Here is a 17,652-nt window from a genome sequence, read left to right as displayed (position 1 = left end):
ACAAGGAACTGTTTACTCACTAGAAAAGCTCCCTCTCTCTGCTTAAAAAAATATGTGTGGAAGATCTTCCGTCTATCATGGGTTCAGTTGATGTTTTATTGGTTTAAATGGTAAGAATTGGCCACACGTCTCAGTGAATGGCTGCAATAGCTGGCATTTAAACACTTCGGCTTGCATCGGCCAAGTAGGAGTCGCTTGCTGACCACAAATCTCCCGTTACGGTGTCCTCTGCCATCCTGCACACAGGGATTAATAGCAGCTTTCTACTTTTTAGGTTAGAGCTGATCCAAGAGGGCCCAAGAGAAAGGGAGAGATTCCTAAATAGCATGACTGACAAGACTGTGAAGAGGGAGTTTATTCAGAGCATTATCTAACTCATTCTTTGGCGAAGGAAACTCATCTACTTTCGAGACTTAAACTTCTAAAGAAAACTGCTATGATCTAAAGAGATTGGCCATAAAACTATTTGTATTGAAAACTTAGCCAGCACGCCTTTAGTGAACTTCATTCATTAACATTCTTCCTGGCAAGGTTTCCATATCTCAGCGTTCATTTTATACTTTAATTTGGTTAGTAGGTCTTTGTTTAATCGTCCTATTGAAAGGAGAACAAAGAAGGTTTAGGTGATACAGTGAAGTAATACACTATATTTTATCTCTGGAAAGCCCAGACAAAGTCAGCAGGCTCTGATACCCTCTGATTCGTTGTTTTATTTTTTACTTCTTTTTTTCCTCTTCCAGGACATCACAAATCAGTTGCGGAGCATAAAGATCCTCACTGTACTGAGCTGCGGACACCTTCAGAAGAGAAACAACTTGTCAAGCAGAGAAATGATGCTTTGAGCACGACATACAGCCCCGAAGGAAGATTATCTCCAGAAAAGTGCATCTCCATTACTCCAGGGATGGATGTTCTGCATTTATATCTCTGCCCTCCAATAAAATCTGTAGTCAATATATATATATATATTCATATATATTTCCATTTCTGGGTTTTCTGCTTCCTGTCTCCGTATTAACATCATAGACTTTCTTTTTTTTTAATCCGGGGGGAAAACACTCATTAGCAGTGATTTGCTCAAGGAAAACGACATTGGGCAGTGAGGACGTGGCATTGCTGCTTTCTCCAGCAACCTGCAGGTATAGGCTGCTCTAAGGAAGACTTAAAAACTAGCCAGGATAATAATAATAAGAAAAAGAGCTGTTTCCTGATAGATGTAGCTGCTCCCTATCCCTGAAGCTGGCAGAGCGCGAGCGGGGAGCAGCTCAGCTGCTGTAAGCTGACACAACTCCAACTGACTCCCAACTGACTCCAGATAGAAATCTGGCCCTACAGTAAAGGCAGGATTCAACAAGCTTTTCTCACGGAATAGCTTTTGCACTGTTTTCTGGAGTATTTCCTACCAATACGCATCGTGTCACTTAGAACCACTCCATTCCACGCACTGGTAAAGGGGATTGTTGCACCTGCCTTCGCTTTTTATGAACACCATGACAGTGAGTTGCCTCCTCATTGAAATTCCTAATTCTCCACTTCTTAAACCTTTTTGAACAGTTTTGTTCATAAACTTCCAACTGGCTGTGGAAAGAGACGCTTTCCAGAGGCAGTGCTCGCATCCATCACAGAGCCACTCTCCCAGACAGGGAAAGCAGGCAGACCCCTGATGCTCTTCCATGCAGAGCAATGAGCAAAGCAACCCCTGACCACCCTAAGTGTCACCCTCTCACTGGAGGAGGGTGCTGTAGGCCAACATCTAAATCACAACCGGACTCGGAGGACTAAAAACACCTGAATGTAAAATGAACAAACAAATGGAACAGCCCTGATTCTGTCAGAGCTTATAAAAATACAAAGGAAATAACAAGCCATGAGATTATGGAAGCAAATGCAAAGACTTCAGTCTTTTATTTTGTTTTATTTTAATTCTTTTTCCTGAGGAAAGAAGGTCCATACCCACCCCGTGCTCACAGGACAACCATTTTTGGAAGCCAATTGCTCTTTTATGCCCCCCTAATTCCTGGTCTACACCAGCGTAAAGTGAAAGGGGAGTCAGGCTCTTCACGGCTGCTGACCGAGGTTGCTCCGAAGCGATGACCCGGAGGTGAAAGGCCCCTTCTCCTGTTACTAATCCCATGAGCCACACAAGCCTCCTGAAAATGATTCTTTGGTTTTATTACCACCGAGGTCATTTATGAAATCATAAAACCCTGGGTAGGAAACCAAGCTGGCAGGCAGCAGAAATGCGTGGTCACAGAGATCTCTGTCCCACGGTAGGAATGGTACAAGTTCTGCCCTTCTTCCACGCGGCCTTGAATAATTCAGTTGGTTAAATGTGAGAAGTTGTGATTAACTGAGCGGAGGAGGAAATGGATAAACAACTTACCAAAAGCTAGTTCTTTATTATTGCAACCAGAAATGACCAAAGACTGCATATTTTGTATGTCTGCGTATTACACGTGGAGAAAAACAAGAATCAGGTTTGAAACATTCAACAATTCCAAACAAAAGATAGCAAACCCAAGAACTTTCTTGACTAACACACGGACTGGTAATTACCGGGGACAGAATATAAATGAAGTGGCATCGAACAAAGAAGGTAACAGTGCACTTTTAATAAACCAATTTCATCCATATCTCCACCGATTTGCAATTTAACAGTTCTATCAGCAAAGACTCATTTCCCTAACTAGACCGGGATGTTTAAAAACATGACTAATTCGTTCTCATTAATATCAATTTTGATGCATTTAAAAAATAACCCTTAATATCCGTGCAACAGGTTAAAGGGCCGTATGCTCAAACCTCAGATGCTTCTCATTGTACAGTCTGAAGTATAAATATCCCCAAATAAATCAAGTCTAAATGCTCTCTATGGCATCAGAAACAACGGATCTCTATTCTGTTTTCTTTTTCTTGATTTATTCTTATATTTTGCTTAGCTCTGAGACCCACAATGTCTAATACTGTTGTGTGTTCCTTTTTCTCTCTCTCTGTGATTTTTGCCCTCATTTAAAAGACAGCTCATATTCACTCTACTTATCTTTCCAAGGGGACGCACAAAGCAGAGCAACGTGTCTCTTGGTCTTAATGGCAGCTGGCACGTCCTCCACCCCAACGCAAGCCTGGCCATTTTGGCAAACTCAACACCACTTGTTAAAAAAAAAAAAAAGGAAAAAAAAACCCACACACGCACAAAAAAGCTGAGCTCCAGCTACAGATTAACACACTGGAGCTACCATTAAAAGTGCAGAGCCCCTGGCCTAAGCCCTCAATTCAGAAGGCATTTAAGCACATGTATAACTAAGTGTGGGAACAGTCTCCTTGAAGGCAATAGGATTACTCACTTCTTAAGAAGTTACCACATGTTTAAGTATCTGAATCAAGGCCTAATTATGGTGCTGGTTGACTTCTCGTGCGCGCACCACTGGGGCAGATCTCGCCAATCCCTTAAAGCCACAAGGACAAGCGTGTGTCACACAGGCTTTTAATAGCTGCTAGGTTTGTCTTCTGAGGCAAACAAAAATAAAAATCCTCATGCCCTAAAAAATAAAAAGGTACTTTATAAATATCAGGTATTTACACGTGTGAAACTCTTTCAATGGGAGGTGGCTTTATGCACCTGTGAAATGTACAAGCAATGAAACGGCACACAGACGGAGACTAAAAAACAACCAAAACCAAAGTATAAAATATATTACAGGTCCACCGAAATAAATTCACACGGGAGAAAAAAAAAACAAAACAACAAAACTGACACAATATAAACTTTTCTTTTTAAAAAATAGAAGATATATCACAAAAGCTTGAATGTGTTTATTTTATGTTAGTACTAAAAATCAAGGGAAAAAAGCTTCTTATATTCTTGTCACAAAAATATTTACCAGCCACTTTTTATTTCCACGTTATGATTATCTGGCTCAGCAGGAGTAGAGGCTGAACTGTACCCAGACTAAAGAAATCATTCCAGAAGGTCTTCTAGGTTTACAACTAACTGCAATTTACATTTTCTTCTCCTCTCAGCACCTCACTGCAAAGGTTTCAGAGGAATAAAAAACAAATCAAGAAAGGACAGCTATCTGTATTTACAACATTCGTCTTTGTTGCTGCCGAGCCACAGGAGCGGTGCCATTAACTACCAAAGTCCTCACACCGCTCTGTGCAAAAACGGCCCTCCGTAGGTGAAAGACAGCATCAGAATGTATCCAAATCCACCCCCCTGGGCTCACACAGCCTGAGAAACTCAACAGCCCCCAAACGGACAACAGATCCTTGCCCCCAATTCACTCCAGAGTCAAACCCATAACACCCGGTGACGGAGGGTGAGACGCGAGCACACCGCATCCCTCTGCGACGGAGTCAGGGCAGAAGCGCTGAAGCGACCGCACGACTTCAACCCACGGCCAAGTCTTCAGTGTGCTCTGTGCTTCCTTTTCTTGTGTTTTTTATCCTTTTTCTTGTTGGCACACTTGGAGCAGAACCATTGCATCTCTTCTGGGGGTGCAGCCGTAATTCCGACGCAAGGCCTGCGGAGGACAGGAAAACACCGTGTCGTCTTAATGTTATTTCTATTTACTACCCAAATAAATCAAACCTTTCAGTGAGAGAGATGGGATCTGGCCTTCTACATGTCCCCCCAGTTACTCTAGCAATTATCATCACACTGATGAATATTATGATCTAGAATAAATGCAAAAAAAAACTTGCTTTGAAGCAAAACAAAAATGTGTTGAAAGGACCCTCCGGTAAGAAATCACTTTAACAGAAAACATGACAAAACCTGGTAGATTTAAAAGAATTTCAAATGCTTATTTAACACATCTGCAAAAAACAAACAAAAAAACCCTTATGATTTTACGTAGCTGTTAACAAAATGCCTGAGAAGTGATTAATTCCCTCAAACCATTTATGAGAGCTGACGTTTATATTACTGCTCATACAATGCTCCACAATTTGAAATGTCTATCTGTATACGCCGTGCTCACAGTCCTGCACTTCTCACAGAATTACTGGAATCAGCAATATTTCCTGGTCCTTTCAAAAACAAACTGTTATCACCAATTCCCATTAATTAAAGTAACGCTCCTTCACAGTTTAAAATCTGCTTTTTCAGATTCCAGAGAAACAGAGATAAAAGTATCTCCCAGAGGATTAAATTGGACACAGCAAAGCCATTCAAATACTCCCAGCCTCACGAACAACAACAACAACAACAAAAAAGGTTTTAATAATACAGCCACAATCTGCAAGGGAACGGCAGAACAGGATGGATGAGAACAACTTACCAGTGATACCAATCATCGCAGTCATCACAACCTATCATTGGACTGCCATCATCTGGCTTGTTACAGCCAGGACAGAACCAGATCTGGTTACCCCATTCATCTCGGATCTGATGCAAAGAAAAGGAAAGTTAGTTGGTTTTCAGGGCTAAGCAGGCAGCAAAATCAATCTTCAAAGAAAGAAAAAAAGAAAGAAAGAAAGCAGTTTGTTGTTTATCCAACAAAGCTTTTCAATGCTCACTATCCTTACGTATGAATTCTCTTGTTGCATGTGTTCAGAATTATGTTTTAATTGATTTTTCTTATCCTGCACTGGACAACCAAAGCATGCATTTTTCCTGCATTGTCCTGTAAACCAGCAAAGCCAGTTATACCACCCGACCTATGCACAGTCATTCACATATAGCAGACAGGGCTTAGTGACACAATTCCTTCTCTGTCTATACTACCACTACCAGAAGACTTTTAAAATTCTACCCTGTTAATGGCAAGAATGGCTCTTGTGTGAGATAACAGTCTTATATGCATGTAACATATACAGTGCCATGTGTATATATTGCTTTATTACTTATTAGCCAAAGTCTTCAACTCAACTAGCTGATAAGATCAGGATATAAAAAAAGTTGTTACTGAGTAACTTTCCATTCCCCTTATGACATTTATGCCACGGTACCATTTACTAAAGGGTAAATGAAACAAGAGAGGCAGATCATTTACAGTATTAGACGGCCGCACATTGGATTTATCATATTGAGAATTATATATAAAAAGTTAACATTTATATCCTGCTAAAGCTGTATTTGTTTTTAAGTTTCAAACGCTTTAATTGTTTTGTTTTGTTCTACGTACATGAAAAACATCATAAAGTCCATTCCAAGGAGTGCAGAATAACATTATGAAGTACAAAATGTCTGCAGCATTACCCTGATTTCATCATTTCTTCATGGAGATTTGCACATTATAGCCGAACCTCAAAAATATGAACCATTTTGCTCTCAGCTTTTGTGCATTAGTGCAGTTACACATATCTAAGACAATAACTTTTTGCTATCTGCAGAGCTTACAAACGTGGTATTAGAAAGCAGTAGATAAAAATCCCCAAATGCTCTTAGGGGAAGGAAAAAAAAAAAAAGCCAATACATGGTGGTCTGTACATCTTACACCACTGCCAGAAAAATCGATAGGAATATACCAAAGCTGCAACCAACACATCACTCTTGACTGACTCCTCTTAAAGCCCTGAATTTTTTTGTGATCTCAAACTTGAAAATACAAAGCCCAGGAATATTAAGCAGGGAAACAATCCCTTTCTAACAGCAATGTGCAGCAGGCAATGTCATACAACAGACTGAATTTTAAAGCTCACTGCATTGATCATTCCTATCTACACCATCTACTCTTCATTTGTGGATGCTGATGTTGGGCAGGTGCCCCACCTGGGTGCTGCCAGTGTTAGACAGTGCTGCCTGATGTTGCTCCACCAGAATATGGACTTTCTAACTTTCCCAAACTTAATTTTCTAAGGGGATGCTTTTCTGCAGAATGCAACCTCAGGCTTTTGGAAGATCATGGGTTGGAGAGGGGCAGGGTGTTCTACATCCACTGCAACCTATCTGGATTTGTTAAACGAGAACTTGGGCTGCTGAATGAGGATGTCAAAATATTGCCTAACTTCTTTTTCCTTAATGGGTTGTGGAAGAAGGGACAGTATGTGACTGCTGAATGCTATTTTAGTACAAACCACTTAGAGTTAACGATCAGAACGCATTTACTGAGATACTATCCTTCAAGGAAACCCCACATCATATATTTTAATTCTAACATCGTCCTTCTGTCCTTCCCTGCGGAAGGGAGTTGTGTTCCTCTGTCAAAGTGGCTCCAATCCTATCTCTAGAAGAGCTTTCCCATGTGACCCTGGGAAAGCTGTTTCATCATTCTATGTCTTGATTTCCCTCCACAGGAGAAGCTATTTAAGTTTATTAATTCTTCTTCTTTTTTTTTTTTTTTCTTTTTCCCAACCTCTCTTCCAATTTTTTAACTTAGAAACTTCTCACATCAGGAGTCTCTCTGCCTGCAAAGGTACTTAAATCCCAACACAGTAAAGCCCTGGTTTCAACTGCAAAAGAAAAACCAAATAACCCAGAGCCTACTGAATAGAATTCTCCAAACTCTCCCTAAGGCACTAAGAGCGTTACCACTGAAACACTGGCCTTAGGAAAAGTTACAGGCTTTCCTTCCTTAAACACTCATCACCTCTAAATTACTTGCCTCCAACACTCACTGGGGAAAACTGGATGTAGTACCAATATTTAGAAAATGTTTCTCTCCTAGAGTGAATTGCAAAGCTTCTGGACACTACTGTAACAAGTAAGGGTGACATCGCACTTATGCTGTGATAAAGGAGGTGAGGATGCATATCCTTCATCCCAAAGATATGCACAGCCTATGCGAGGTAGTCGAATACTGTAACCAACTCTGGAGTGAAATGTAGCAGCTGTTTAAATAGAGACCAGTAACATGATACAGCAGTTTAAGTCAAGCAGGGAAGAGCACCTTCTCCATTAGAAACAGCAGGGTAGATTTACACTAAGAATCATTATAAAAACAGGAAGGAGAGAGGAAAAAAAAAAAGAAAAAGAAAAAGAAAAAGAAAAAATCATGCACACATTGCAACTGAAGTACAGAAAGCTCTGTAATAAAAGCAAGTTTCAGGTGTTTTAAATGGTGTGAGCTTTAAACTGGTACCAGCTATAGATAAGCAAGGTGTCACCATCCAAGCTGGAACTTAGCCAGGGCAGGGAGAATTACAACACTGCCGCTATTGTTGGTGGTATCTGCTGCTCTTCGGTGATTAGAAATGGCAGGACTACCACCTTACACTGCATCTAGAGTAGAAATTTTCCATAGCAGAACAGTCTTAGCCCTGCCCAGAGGTGTGTCCATGCTCAATGTAGCCCCTTTATCAAGTTGGAAGGGAGACTAGGATGGGGCCCTAGGCAGCCTGATCTAGTGGGCAGTAACTCCATCCATGGCAGGGGGGTTGGAACTGAATTGGCTTTAAGGCCCCTTCCAACCTAAGCCATTCTGTGTGGAGTAATTAAGAAGTTTTAATGGTGCCAAAGAGAGGTCAAGTTCAGAGCAAATGTCTGCAAACTCAGATGCACAAATGTGAGGTTTCTGTATGTTGGAGAAAGCAGGATAGAGAACAGTGCGCTCTGCACATTTCAATGAGGGCTAAGTCAGATTCTTCTGCCTGACAGCAAAATCTATGGCGAGTTTGACATTTGAGGTTTCAATTCAGGGCTATGAAAGTATCTATAAAGAAAGTTATCTCCAAAAATACATGCTCTAGGTGAAAATTGTAAGTGGGATACAACTGGACTTGTTGGAATTAATGTAAATGCTGGGCTGGGAATACAGAAAAAAATCAGCCCAAGTAATAGTGTTTTAACTATTAACCCTTCTAAACAAGAGTGTGGAAGCAAGGGCCAGAGCAGACAGTAATATCACAAGTCCAGTGCCATCAGTTTGATGAGTCACCATGAAGCTCAACAGTTCAGGAGATGAATGCCACTGAAACAGCACATCACAGCACGTGCCACCTACCACGTAAGTACTGACGGTCTCAGTCACTACGCTCCTAACGGGTGCTTTGGAGCCTCCGGCTGCAGAGACAGCTGGGGACGCTGGTGGAAGTAGAGCAGGTGAGACTGTAGGCTGTGGAGGAGCAGGAGCTGGAGCTGGAGGAGGGGTGACGTGCACAGGAGCTGGTACCGGTGATGGCACGGGTGGAGGTGTCTTGGGTCGGCTCACAGGAGTAGCGGGTTTGGCCTCTGGGGCTGGTACCACTTTGCTGATGACTCTGTAGGACCAAAAATGGGGATCGTTAAGGGTTGATGGGAAAGCAGGCAATGGTCGATCACTGGGTAGATATAAAGAAAATATAGTACAGCTAATTCACATCACCTTTAAGTCAGCAAAGAGGCTGTTTCAACCAAACACAAGGACCGCTCTTATTGCCACATCCATCCACAGATCCTGACTACAGGACAGGATGAAGTACAGAGCTATTACAAAGTGAGTGCCAGGACAGCCTGAACCACTCTATAGCCCGCTGTCACATAAATATCCTCTGTGGCTTTACTAAACCTTGTTTCGTTAAGTTTTATTACATTAGCTCAATTTGTGGGAAATATTAGAAAGGAAAGTTAATCAGCTGTGAACAGCACTGATTTTAATCTTCAAACTGCGAGACGGTATCATCCTCTTAAGATTCTACATTAGGGGGTTCTGCAAATATTTGCTAGTTTGGTATTTCTTTCCTCAAATGTTTACGCAATCAGCAGTAGATCTAGTCAGGACAAATAAATGACGCACACTATACACTCTGCAGTTAAAATATTGCTACTTACTCGAGTAGCTGAAGTAGACAGGATGTAGCTCTAGTAAATACAAAGTATAGAATAATCTTGCTCAGGAATGGGGATGCATGGAGGACCCAATATTTATTAACGAATGTTAGTATATAGTGTTATTGACGTGCACACATTTTAACAGACGAGGCCCTTTACTATAAGACCCTGGACTAGAAACGCAGTGAGAAGCAAAAGGACGTTTTAGAAAACAAAACAGAAAAACCCCAAACAAAACACTGGATGGGACTATTTGTTTTTACCACATTTTGGTAAATCATTTAACTTATTTACATTTGAATGGTAACTGTGGGAGTACAATTAATTTGTGTAAGGGACTAGAGGAAGAAGGAAAATTAAAGAAAGGTTACACATTCCAGAGAGGAGGACATCTAAGAAAGACAAAAAAAAAAAGAAGGAAAGAGGAAAACAATGACGAAAATCAAGTTGGAACCACTCCTGAGAACCAGGGGAGAAAAGCCAACCTCCACTGCTGGTAGGAATTTTACAGGCAACTTCAGAATTTACTGCAGCTCTCTTAGGATATTCAAAAGGCAGTATTGATAGGATAAGAGACTTTCAAGTCAATAATCCAAGTCATCAATTCAGAAAAAAGTTGGAACTACTCCGTATTTAAGGCTTGGCTGAAATAATAGTGTTTTCTCCCCAAATAGGCTACTTGCACTACTAAATTAGAACGATGGAAGACTTTAGGAAAGAGAAAGAGAAAACAGAGCAGTGGGTTTGGGATTCTTGATTAGTCTGCCAACTTTATCAACTCATCAACATTCTGAGACCTCATGTAAGTGACTTTTAGAAGAAAAACAAAACTTAGCAAGTTTAGAAACACAGAGAGGAGCAGAATCTAAAAGCCATTAGATGATTTTCCTGGCCATGTGCTACACTGAGGACATACATACCACTTGATGTTCTACTGTTGTTTCAGATATCTGATTTAGGAGCTCAGGTTTTGCACATGTGTCAGTAACACACTGAGTCAAAATACAGCACTCCTAACTCACTGTATGTAACTCACAGAAGGGAAGAGGTCCCACTGTCACGTCATCCTAGGAGCAACCATACATCAACACCAGCAAACCTTCTCCTACTAGTGGAGAACATTGGAAAAGTCACTTTTCTCCCACCAGGAAAGTTTTCTCTTTGGCTCTTGGATATCTATGATGAACTTCTGGATCAATGAAAATCTTAGCATTTGGCTCACTGGGGCTCCTGACAGACTGGGCACTTTGGCTCTGATGCATAAAATCTCTGAATAACCGAAATTGGAAGGCATCCACACATATCACTGAGTACAACTTATGACTCCAGACAGGACCATCCAAAATTCAAACCCTGCGTATGAGAGCACTGTCCAATTGCTCCTTGAACTCTGATTGGTGCCACGACTGCTGCCCAGGACATCCTGTTCTATTCCCACCACCCTTTGGTGCAGAACCTTCCCCTAACAGCCCTCTGAGCTGCCAGGGCACACTGCTGACTCATACTCCAGTTCTTTGGTACCTTCTGTTGTTCACTGTTCCCAAAGCCGAATGTCTAAGACCTTGAGGGTGAGCAACGTTCCCATGGCCTGCAAAGTCAATTTGTGACTTGCAAACCACCTCTTAATAAAAAAAATATATCTTGGTATTAATAAGGGAGGGGAGAGATGAGGAACAATCTATTTGGCCTTAGTCAAAGCCATCTGTATAGATTCAAATATTATTATTTCTCCTGCCCCCATTTCTATCCTGCTCTAAGTAAACAAAGTCCTGCTATGAGTTCTTTGGGGAGTCAACCCTTCCCTAGTCTGGACTAGGAAATATATTAGCTAAAAGAATTTTAAACACAAGTTTACACACAATGTAAACAGTTTAAGAGAAGAATTAGCTAATACAATTTGAATAAGACTGACCATGCCCAACTTAAGTATTAAATTAAATTATAGAGTTTCCCGGTCAGATAAAGCCAGGTTCTCCTCCTGAACAGGGTCTTCGAAAGCCACTCTGATAATGGCTGCAGAAACTGCAGGGAACATCACAAATGAAATCTTCAAAAACTACAAATATTCATTAGTGGGTGACACATACTCATTGATTGGCTGGCTTGCTTGAAGCATGCAATTAAGACATGTTCAGTATATAGGGCAGCTTGTTTATCTTGATTTTTAGAACTCAGTTATCAAAACGGGAGATCGGCATTTTGGAGCACGCTTGGCCCTACCACTCCCTTGGGCTAATAAAGTTCTGAGACTTAAGACTCCAGAGTGGAGAAATGAATGGCTTTGTGCTACACTATTAGAGGTGATGGGGTAATCTCAGAGAGGGTGGTTGGGCCTGTCCTCCTTCCTGAAAAAGGGGCTTGCAAACACAGCAACAGAGAGGTGGGAAGAAATCAAAGGGAAATAGCAGTCCCACGACTAATAATTAATGTTACTTCAGACTTGGAGAGAAACCTGATATCAAAACAGTATGTAAATGATGGCAAGATTTATGAGATCTGTTTTACAGACAAGAACAGTGAGGCACAGAGCACGCTGCAGGTAGGCGGTACTCACTACAGAGAAGCTTCAGTGCTACTGCTACTGAGGTCCATGCTAGCATTTAAACTGCACATCTGGACATCACCATACCAATATTGCTATATAGGAATATAACAAAACATATCCCAAACATGCTTTTCCAAATCATTGCATTCCTTCCAAATGTGCTTCCAAAATCAAAGCTTTTGCGTTACAAGTCTGGAAGTACAATATTAAGTGAGATGAAAATATCCCTCCTCTCTCCCCTCCTCATAGTTCAAGGTCCAAAATCTCTAAAACCAAGGCTGGATTCATAATTTTTCGTGGTAATCAAACACAAACGAACACCAATCACCACCTACACACTTGGAGTCCCAAGATCAGAATTACACTTCTCTGCATGCTGCTTGCCTGGCAATGTATCACATGCATATTCTGCACTGAAAGATAAAAATCAAAGCTGTTTTTGAATCAAAATAGTTCCCTTAGAATGAAGAGGTGTGAGAAAACCCTTGGAATAGATGTGGTAACAAGAGCCTCCATAAATCATAAGTAAAGGCTACCACTCCCTTAAAAAGAAGAAAAAAAAAAAGAATTAATGTAAATACTGTGTATCTGGTTGTGTCCAACCCAAATTCTCACTGGATTTCTCCTTAAATACTAACAGGACTGTATTTCTTACAGAACCTCAGTGTATTTATAATTGAACACATGTGTTGATAACAAGTTTAAAGTAAACCTCTTAACAATGGCAGAGTTAATGAAATCCCATTTTCGTCATTACTCCAGGGCAATCACTCTGTTCACATAAGACAGATCCAAACCCAAGTGGTAAGAAAACTGTGTTGGCTCACAAGATCTCTACTGAGATCTTTGTGTCATGACAGGTCAGTCAGCTTATAATCGCTTCTAACTGGCATGAGCTGTAACATGCTACATCTGGAGCAAAATGAGGCTCCAAGGTGTGAAATAGTTTCCTATCTTTGGAAGTAATTTATTTGATTTCATTTTGACCCTTATGGCTGAAAGCCCCATTGACTGCTTCACATAAACAGAGGGAAAAGACATGTGCATCGAAAGGAAATGGCTTTTCAAAAATAGGATATGAGCCACAGAGCTGAATGATTGCTATGGGTGATAGGCTCCAAGAAATATGCCATAGCAGTATTGAGAAAGGTATGGTCCAGAATTGCACAGGCTTTGCCTAGAAGAGGAACAGCATTTCTAAAGCTCTAATTGTTTTCCAAAACCAGGACCCATTTTAAAGCAAGGAGCAGGAGCTAAGGGTCTTTTGTATGCAGGAAAACATCACCACCAACTATACCAAAGCAATTATATCTAGCACAACTGCCACTCACGTTATTTTTATCTATTAGTGTTGATATTTCCTTATTGATACAGGTTCCTCAATGCGAGAAAGTGAGGTGACGTCACTATTTGGATTACTGAGAAATCTCACACTCGTAACTGAGATAGTTCCACTAGGAAAAAAATATACGAAATACTCTAAGACCTATGGGTAAAAGTGTCAAAAACACCCAAGGGAATTAGGAACATTTCCATATGGTTTAGATTCCTCACAGATTAGAGGTGATTTTGAAAATTTTATTCCAACCCTGGAGGAGAATCGGTGTAATTTAAGCTCTGTAATGTAAGCTAATTCCCATATTACTCTTAGAAAGGGAAATTTAGTTTTTATCTCTCTTATGCCCTGCTGAATATTTTATTCTGTGCAAACAAGTCGTATTGGCAAATAGAAGCTCCACAAATATGCGCTATGACCAGCTCGCGTGCTTGCAGAGTGCCAAAATGCATCAAACCTCCAGCCAAGCCTCTAGCAATTTTGCAAGTGGAAAGACTTCAATATGTAACCTTGAAATACTAATAAAAACGTATTTTTATGTGATTAATTGCTTGCAATGTTACATTCTTCTCTATCAAAGAGAACACGTATTTCAAACACCACCCATTTATGTGGACTTCATCTGGCCTAATGTAGGTGGCAGAGGGTCTGTGTAAGTATACAGGGCTTTGATGGCGCCCATGGAGCTCATTCTTCATTTCAACACTACTGCAAAACCCTGCAAACACCCCTTCCTGGACAAATGAATCTAGTAATTTCAGAGGCAGCGTGTCACCTAATCCCATTCACAAGTTTACTGAGCCTCATCTTAAAACCAGTTAATCTTTTTGTCCCCACTATTACCCTGTTTCAGGATCTCCCTGCTCTGGTGGCACAGAAACCTCTTTTAATTTCCAGCCTCCATTCATAGCCAATTAATTCCAATTTGTTTTTGTGCCAACATTATTCTTTACTTAAATAGCTTTCTCCCTCCAAAATGTTTATTTGCCTGATGTACTTGTAGCCAGCAATCATATCCCCTCTTCACATGCTAGACAAAACACACAAAGTTGTTCTCCAATCCTATCATAACACAGGAGCCCCACGCTCACCCTAAGAGTGCTCCCCTTTACATCTGTACTCTACAACTCACTGTTTCTGAACACAAGCAGTGTTCAAGAACTGAATATAACATTTTAGATCAATTATCAACAGGCTCTCGTGTGACAGCTGACACACTTCCACTATCTCAGCTAAAATTACCACTTGCAATGCATCCTATGGTCACGCTTGCATCTCATTGGTAACTGTCGTTGTACAACAGTCAACTAATGATCCCTCACCCACTTAATTCACCTACTGTAGTGATATACCTACTGACCAGCTCTTTAGTTCTGGCTGACATTTCTTTTGGTGCTCTTCAGATACAACACCTCAACAGCATTTCTTCCTTTATTGAATTAAAAAAGATTTTTTTCCCTTCCCAGCTCTTTCTAGACAACCATCAGGACCTCAGCTGTACTGATGTGGTCCTTCAACCTCATTGACAAAAATTGACATCAGTGACTCTTCTCCACTGTAGCTGAGACTTTCCCTTGGAGGGGATGTGATTTGATCAAGCACTCAGCAACTACTTCCTCACGTACTCCAAGACTAGGAGGTGGAGGCAGTCACTCTTGGTGCTGAGATGCATGGCAAAAGAAGTCATCCCTTCCCAGTTGCAGGAGGACTGCCAAAGGGACCATGCTAAGCTAGAAAATCAGTTGTTTTATCAAATATTAATATCAAGTTGGCTTAGCACAGTTTACTTTCAGTTTGTGTTTTGTCCCATTTATTTCCAAGCTTTTAAACTGCTCTTCCTTCAAAACTTGTCATTAATTGTACTGCTTGGGCAGGCACCTAGAACACTTTCCCTTTCTTTTCTTCTTCAGCATTTCTTTCTCTTTTATATTACTTATTAAAACAGATGTAACCAACAATAATTTTTAAAATACATCTGAATTACTTGTCCCCTAGTCTGTAAATTCACAAGCCAGCTATTTTGTGACTTAGAAGGAAGATTATTTCCCCCCCCCCCCTTTTTTTTTTTACATCAGTGTGCAAAAATCCCTACATTTCACTTCTTAATCTATTAAAGTTAACCTTCACCATTGTCGATCTACTGCCACTATTCCTCTTGTCCCAGTTCTCAGTTTAGGGGAGAATGAACATAGGACTGAAGATGCTGGAACAGGCTCCCCAGGGCAATGGGCATGGCCCCAAGCTGCCGGCGTTCAAGGAGTGTTTGGACAACACTCTCAGACACAGGGTCTGAATCATGGGTGGTCCTGAATGGAGCCAGGAGTTGGACTTGATAAACTTTGTGGGTCCCTTCCAACTTGGGATATTCTGTGATTCTGTTCTTGGCTCATACTTGCATTATCGTTCACCTCCCCTCTGTCTTCATTTCCATGGCTCTCCCTTCTTTTCCTATTTGCTCAATATCCCTTGCAACATTTAATTCAGCTTGACTTACTGCAAGCCTGACTTCACCCCCACATTCTTTTGCTTTGAAGATGTAACCTCTTTGCTAACAGTCCTTTTCTCCTAGAGGTTAAGATGCTTATTCCCAAAACACATTTTGAAGAAGTTACTGATAAATGTATTCATTTCCTGCAAGCCTTCCCTTTCCATAGGCAGACATTACCACTTCTGAATCCATTAGGTCTTCAGTCCAGCTGACTTTATCTCTTTTGGTTTATGGACATTTGCACTCTTGAAATTGAATTACAGGTTTTCTACTGTTTATTTTTCCATTACTTTAAGTGAAACAGAGTTCTGTCCTTGGCCTCCATCCTCTGTATCTGTTACACCAGGCTCTCTCTCCCCAAAACCACAAATACCTTTCTGCAAATGACTCCCACATCTCCCTCCTATTCTTCTCACCATCCTGATTTACAGCTCTGGGTGGTTCATCATCAGTCTGACAAAACAAAATGGAGCTGGTAGTGTGGTGTCTTGGTATCTCTCATCTTCTTTACTCTCTTATCATAACAAGCTGCTCAGATCTTTGACGGGAAAACCACCAAGCATCACCCCCTTGTGCTGAGTTCTCAACAGCAAAACCAGAAGCTGGTAAAATATGCTCATTCCAGCGAGCACTTTGCAAACTTTCTCTGACATTTTCACTCAAACTGCCCTTTCTTGTCATTTATTCTGGGAAACATTATGGAACGTATGATCTAGATAAAGCTTATAAATTACTTGTACATCTATCCTCTTCAATGGGAACCAGGGTAGAATATGAAATTTCATTAACTACTAGAAAACTATGCCATCAATAGGCACAGAAAGCTCTACTATGGTAATTTCTAACTTGTTACCTTGCAGGCACTGTACAGTTACAACTCAGCTGCTCAGAGAACAGCTCTACTAAACTCAAGTAGGAGCATCTACTCTTGCATCTATGGAAGGTACTTTCTCCATGGACCACCTGCCCATGTTCAGCTTTTGGGAACTAAAATACATATTTTTTAGCCGATATAGTCTACTCAGTTTTGTGTGAAAGCTTCAATATAAAAAAAGCAACTCTAATAAAGACAATAACAAAACAGCATTTGGCTCCTGTGGAAACCTTCAATCCAGGAAAAGCCTATTTTTTAACAAATGCCCATTGACCTTCCGTTCATTCACACACATTTGATCGATTTATGTTGTGTTTTATAAGGGTACCTTTACACAAGCAATTCGCTTATGTGTCTAAACTTGCTTGAAACATCTTTTTCTTTAATTGAGGTATACAGCATACATTTTTCTTTATTCTTGAGTAATAAGCAGAAAAAGCAAAGAAACTCCGAGTAAGTTGTTTTTGCTTCCTAATGACTCAAGCCTTTTTAAGGATTCACTTCTGAATTCACCACTCGACGTGGCCAGCAGCAAAATGAAAATAATTTATTTGCTGCAGCCTACCATCTACCATCAGCTGAATGAATAATTAGTTGGGGTGGCTTCTGTAATTAGAAAAAAAAAAAAAAAAAGGAAAAAGGAAACATCTAAGGACTAAATCTGATGTTGGAAACAACTCACGCTCAAAGAAGAAAAAGACTATTCTAGATCAACTTC

At 40.6% G+C, this 17,652-nt stretch overlaps 1 protein-coding gene across 1 annotated transcript in view; it reads right to left on the bottom strand.

The window, feature by feature from the left end:
- Window positions 1-3,798: 3,798 nt before the first annotated feature.
- TAF3 (TATA-box binding protein associated factor 3) overlaps window positions 3,799-17,652 on the bottom strand; it is a 110,651-nt gene continuing 96,797 nt past the window's right edge. The window contains exons 5-7 of the mRNA XM_072360489.1: window positions 8,886-9,141; window positions 5,283-5,389; window positions 3,799-4,523 (exon numbers count right to left, since the gene is read on the bottom strand). Of these exons, the coding sequence (XP_072216590.1) occupies window positions 4,409-4,523; window positions 5,283-5,389; window positions 8,886-9,141 (478 nt within the window). The 3' untranslated portion in view covers window positions 3,799-4,408. The remainder of the gene's footprint in view (window positions 4,524-5,282; window positions 5,390-8,885; window positions 9,142-17,652) is intronic.

Source organism: Excalfactoria chinensis, chromosome 1 (genome assembly GCF_039878825.1).
Source record: "Excalfactoria chinensis isolate bCotChi1 chromosome 1, bCotChi1.hap2, whole genome shotgun sequence".
In the NCBI taxonomy this organism is placed as follows: domain Eukaryota; kingdom Metazoa; phylum Chordata; class Aves; order Galliformes; family Phasianidae; genus Excalfactoria; species Excalfactoria chinensis.
Note: the sequence above shows the minus strand (reverse complement) of the source record. Positions and strands in the feature narration are given on the sequence as shown.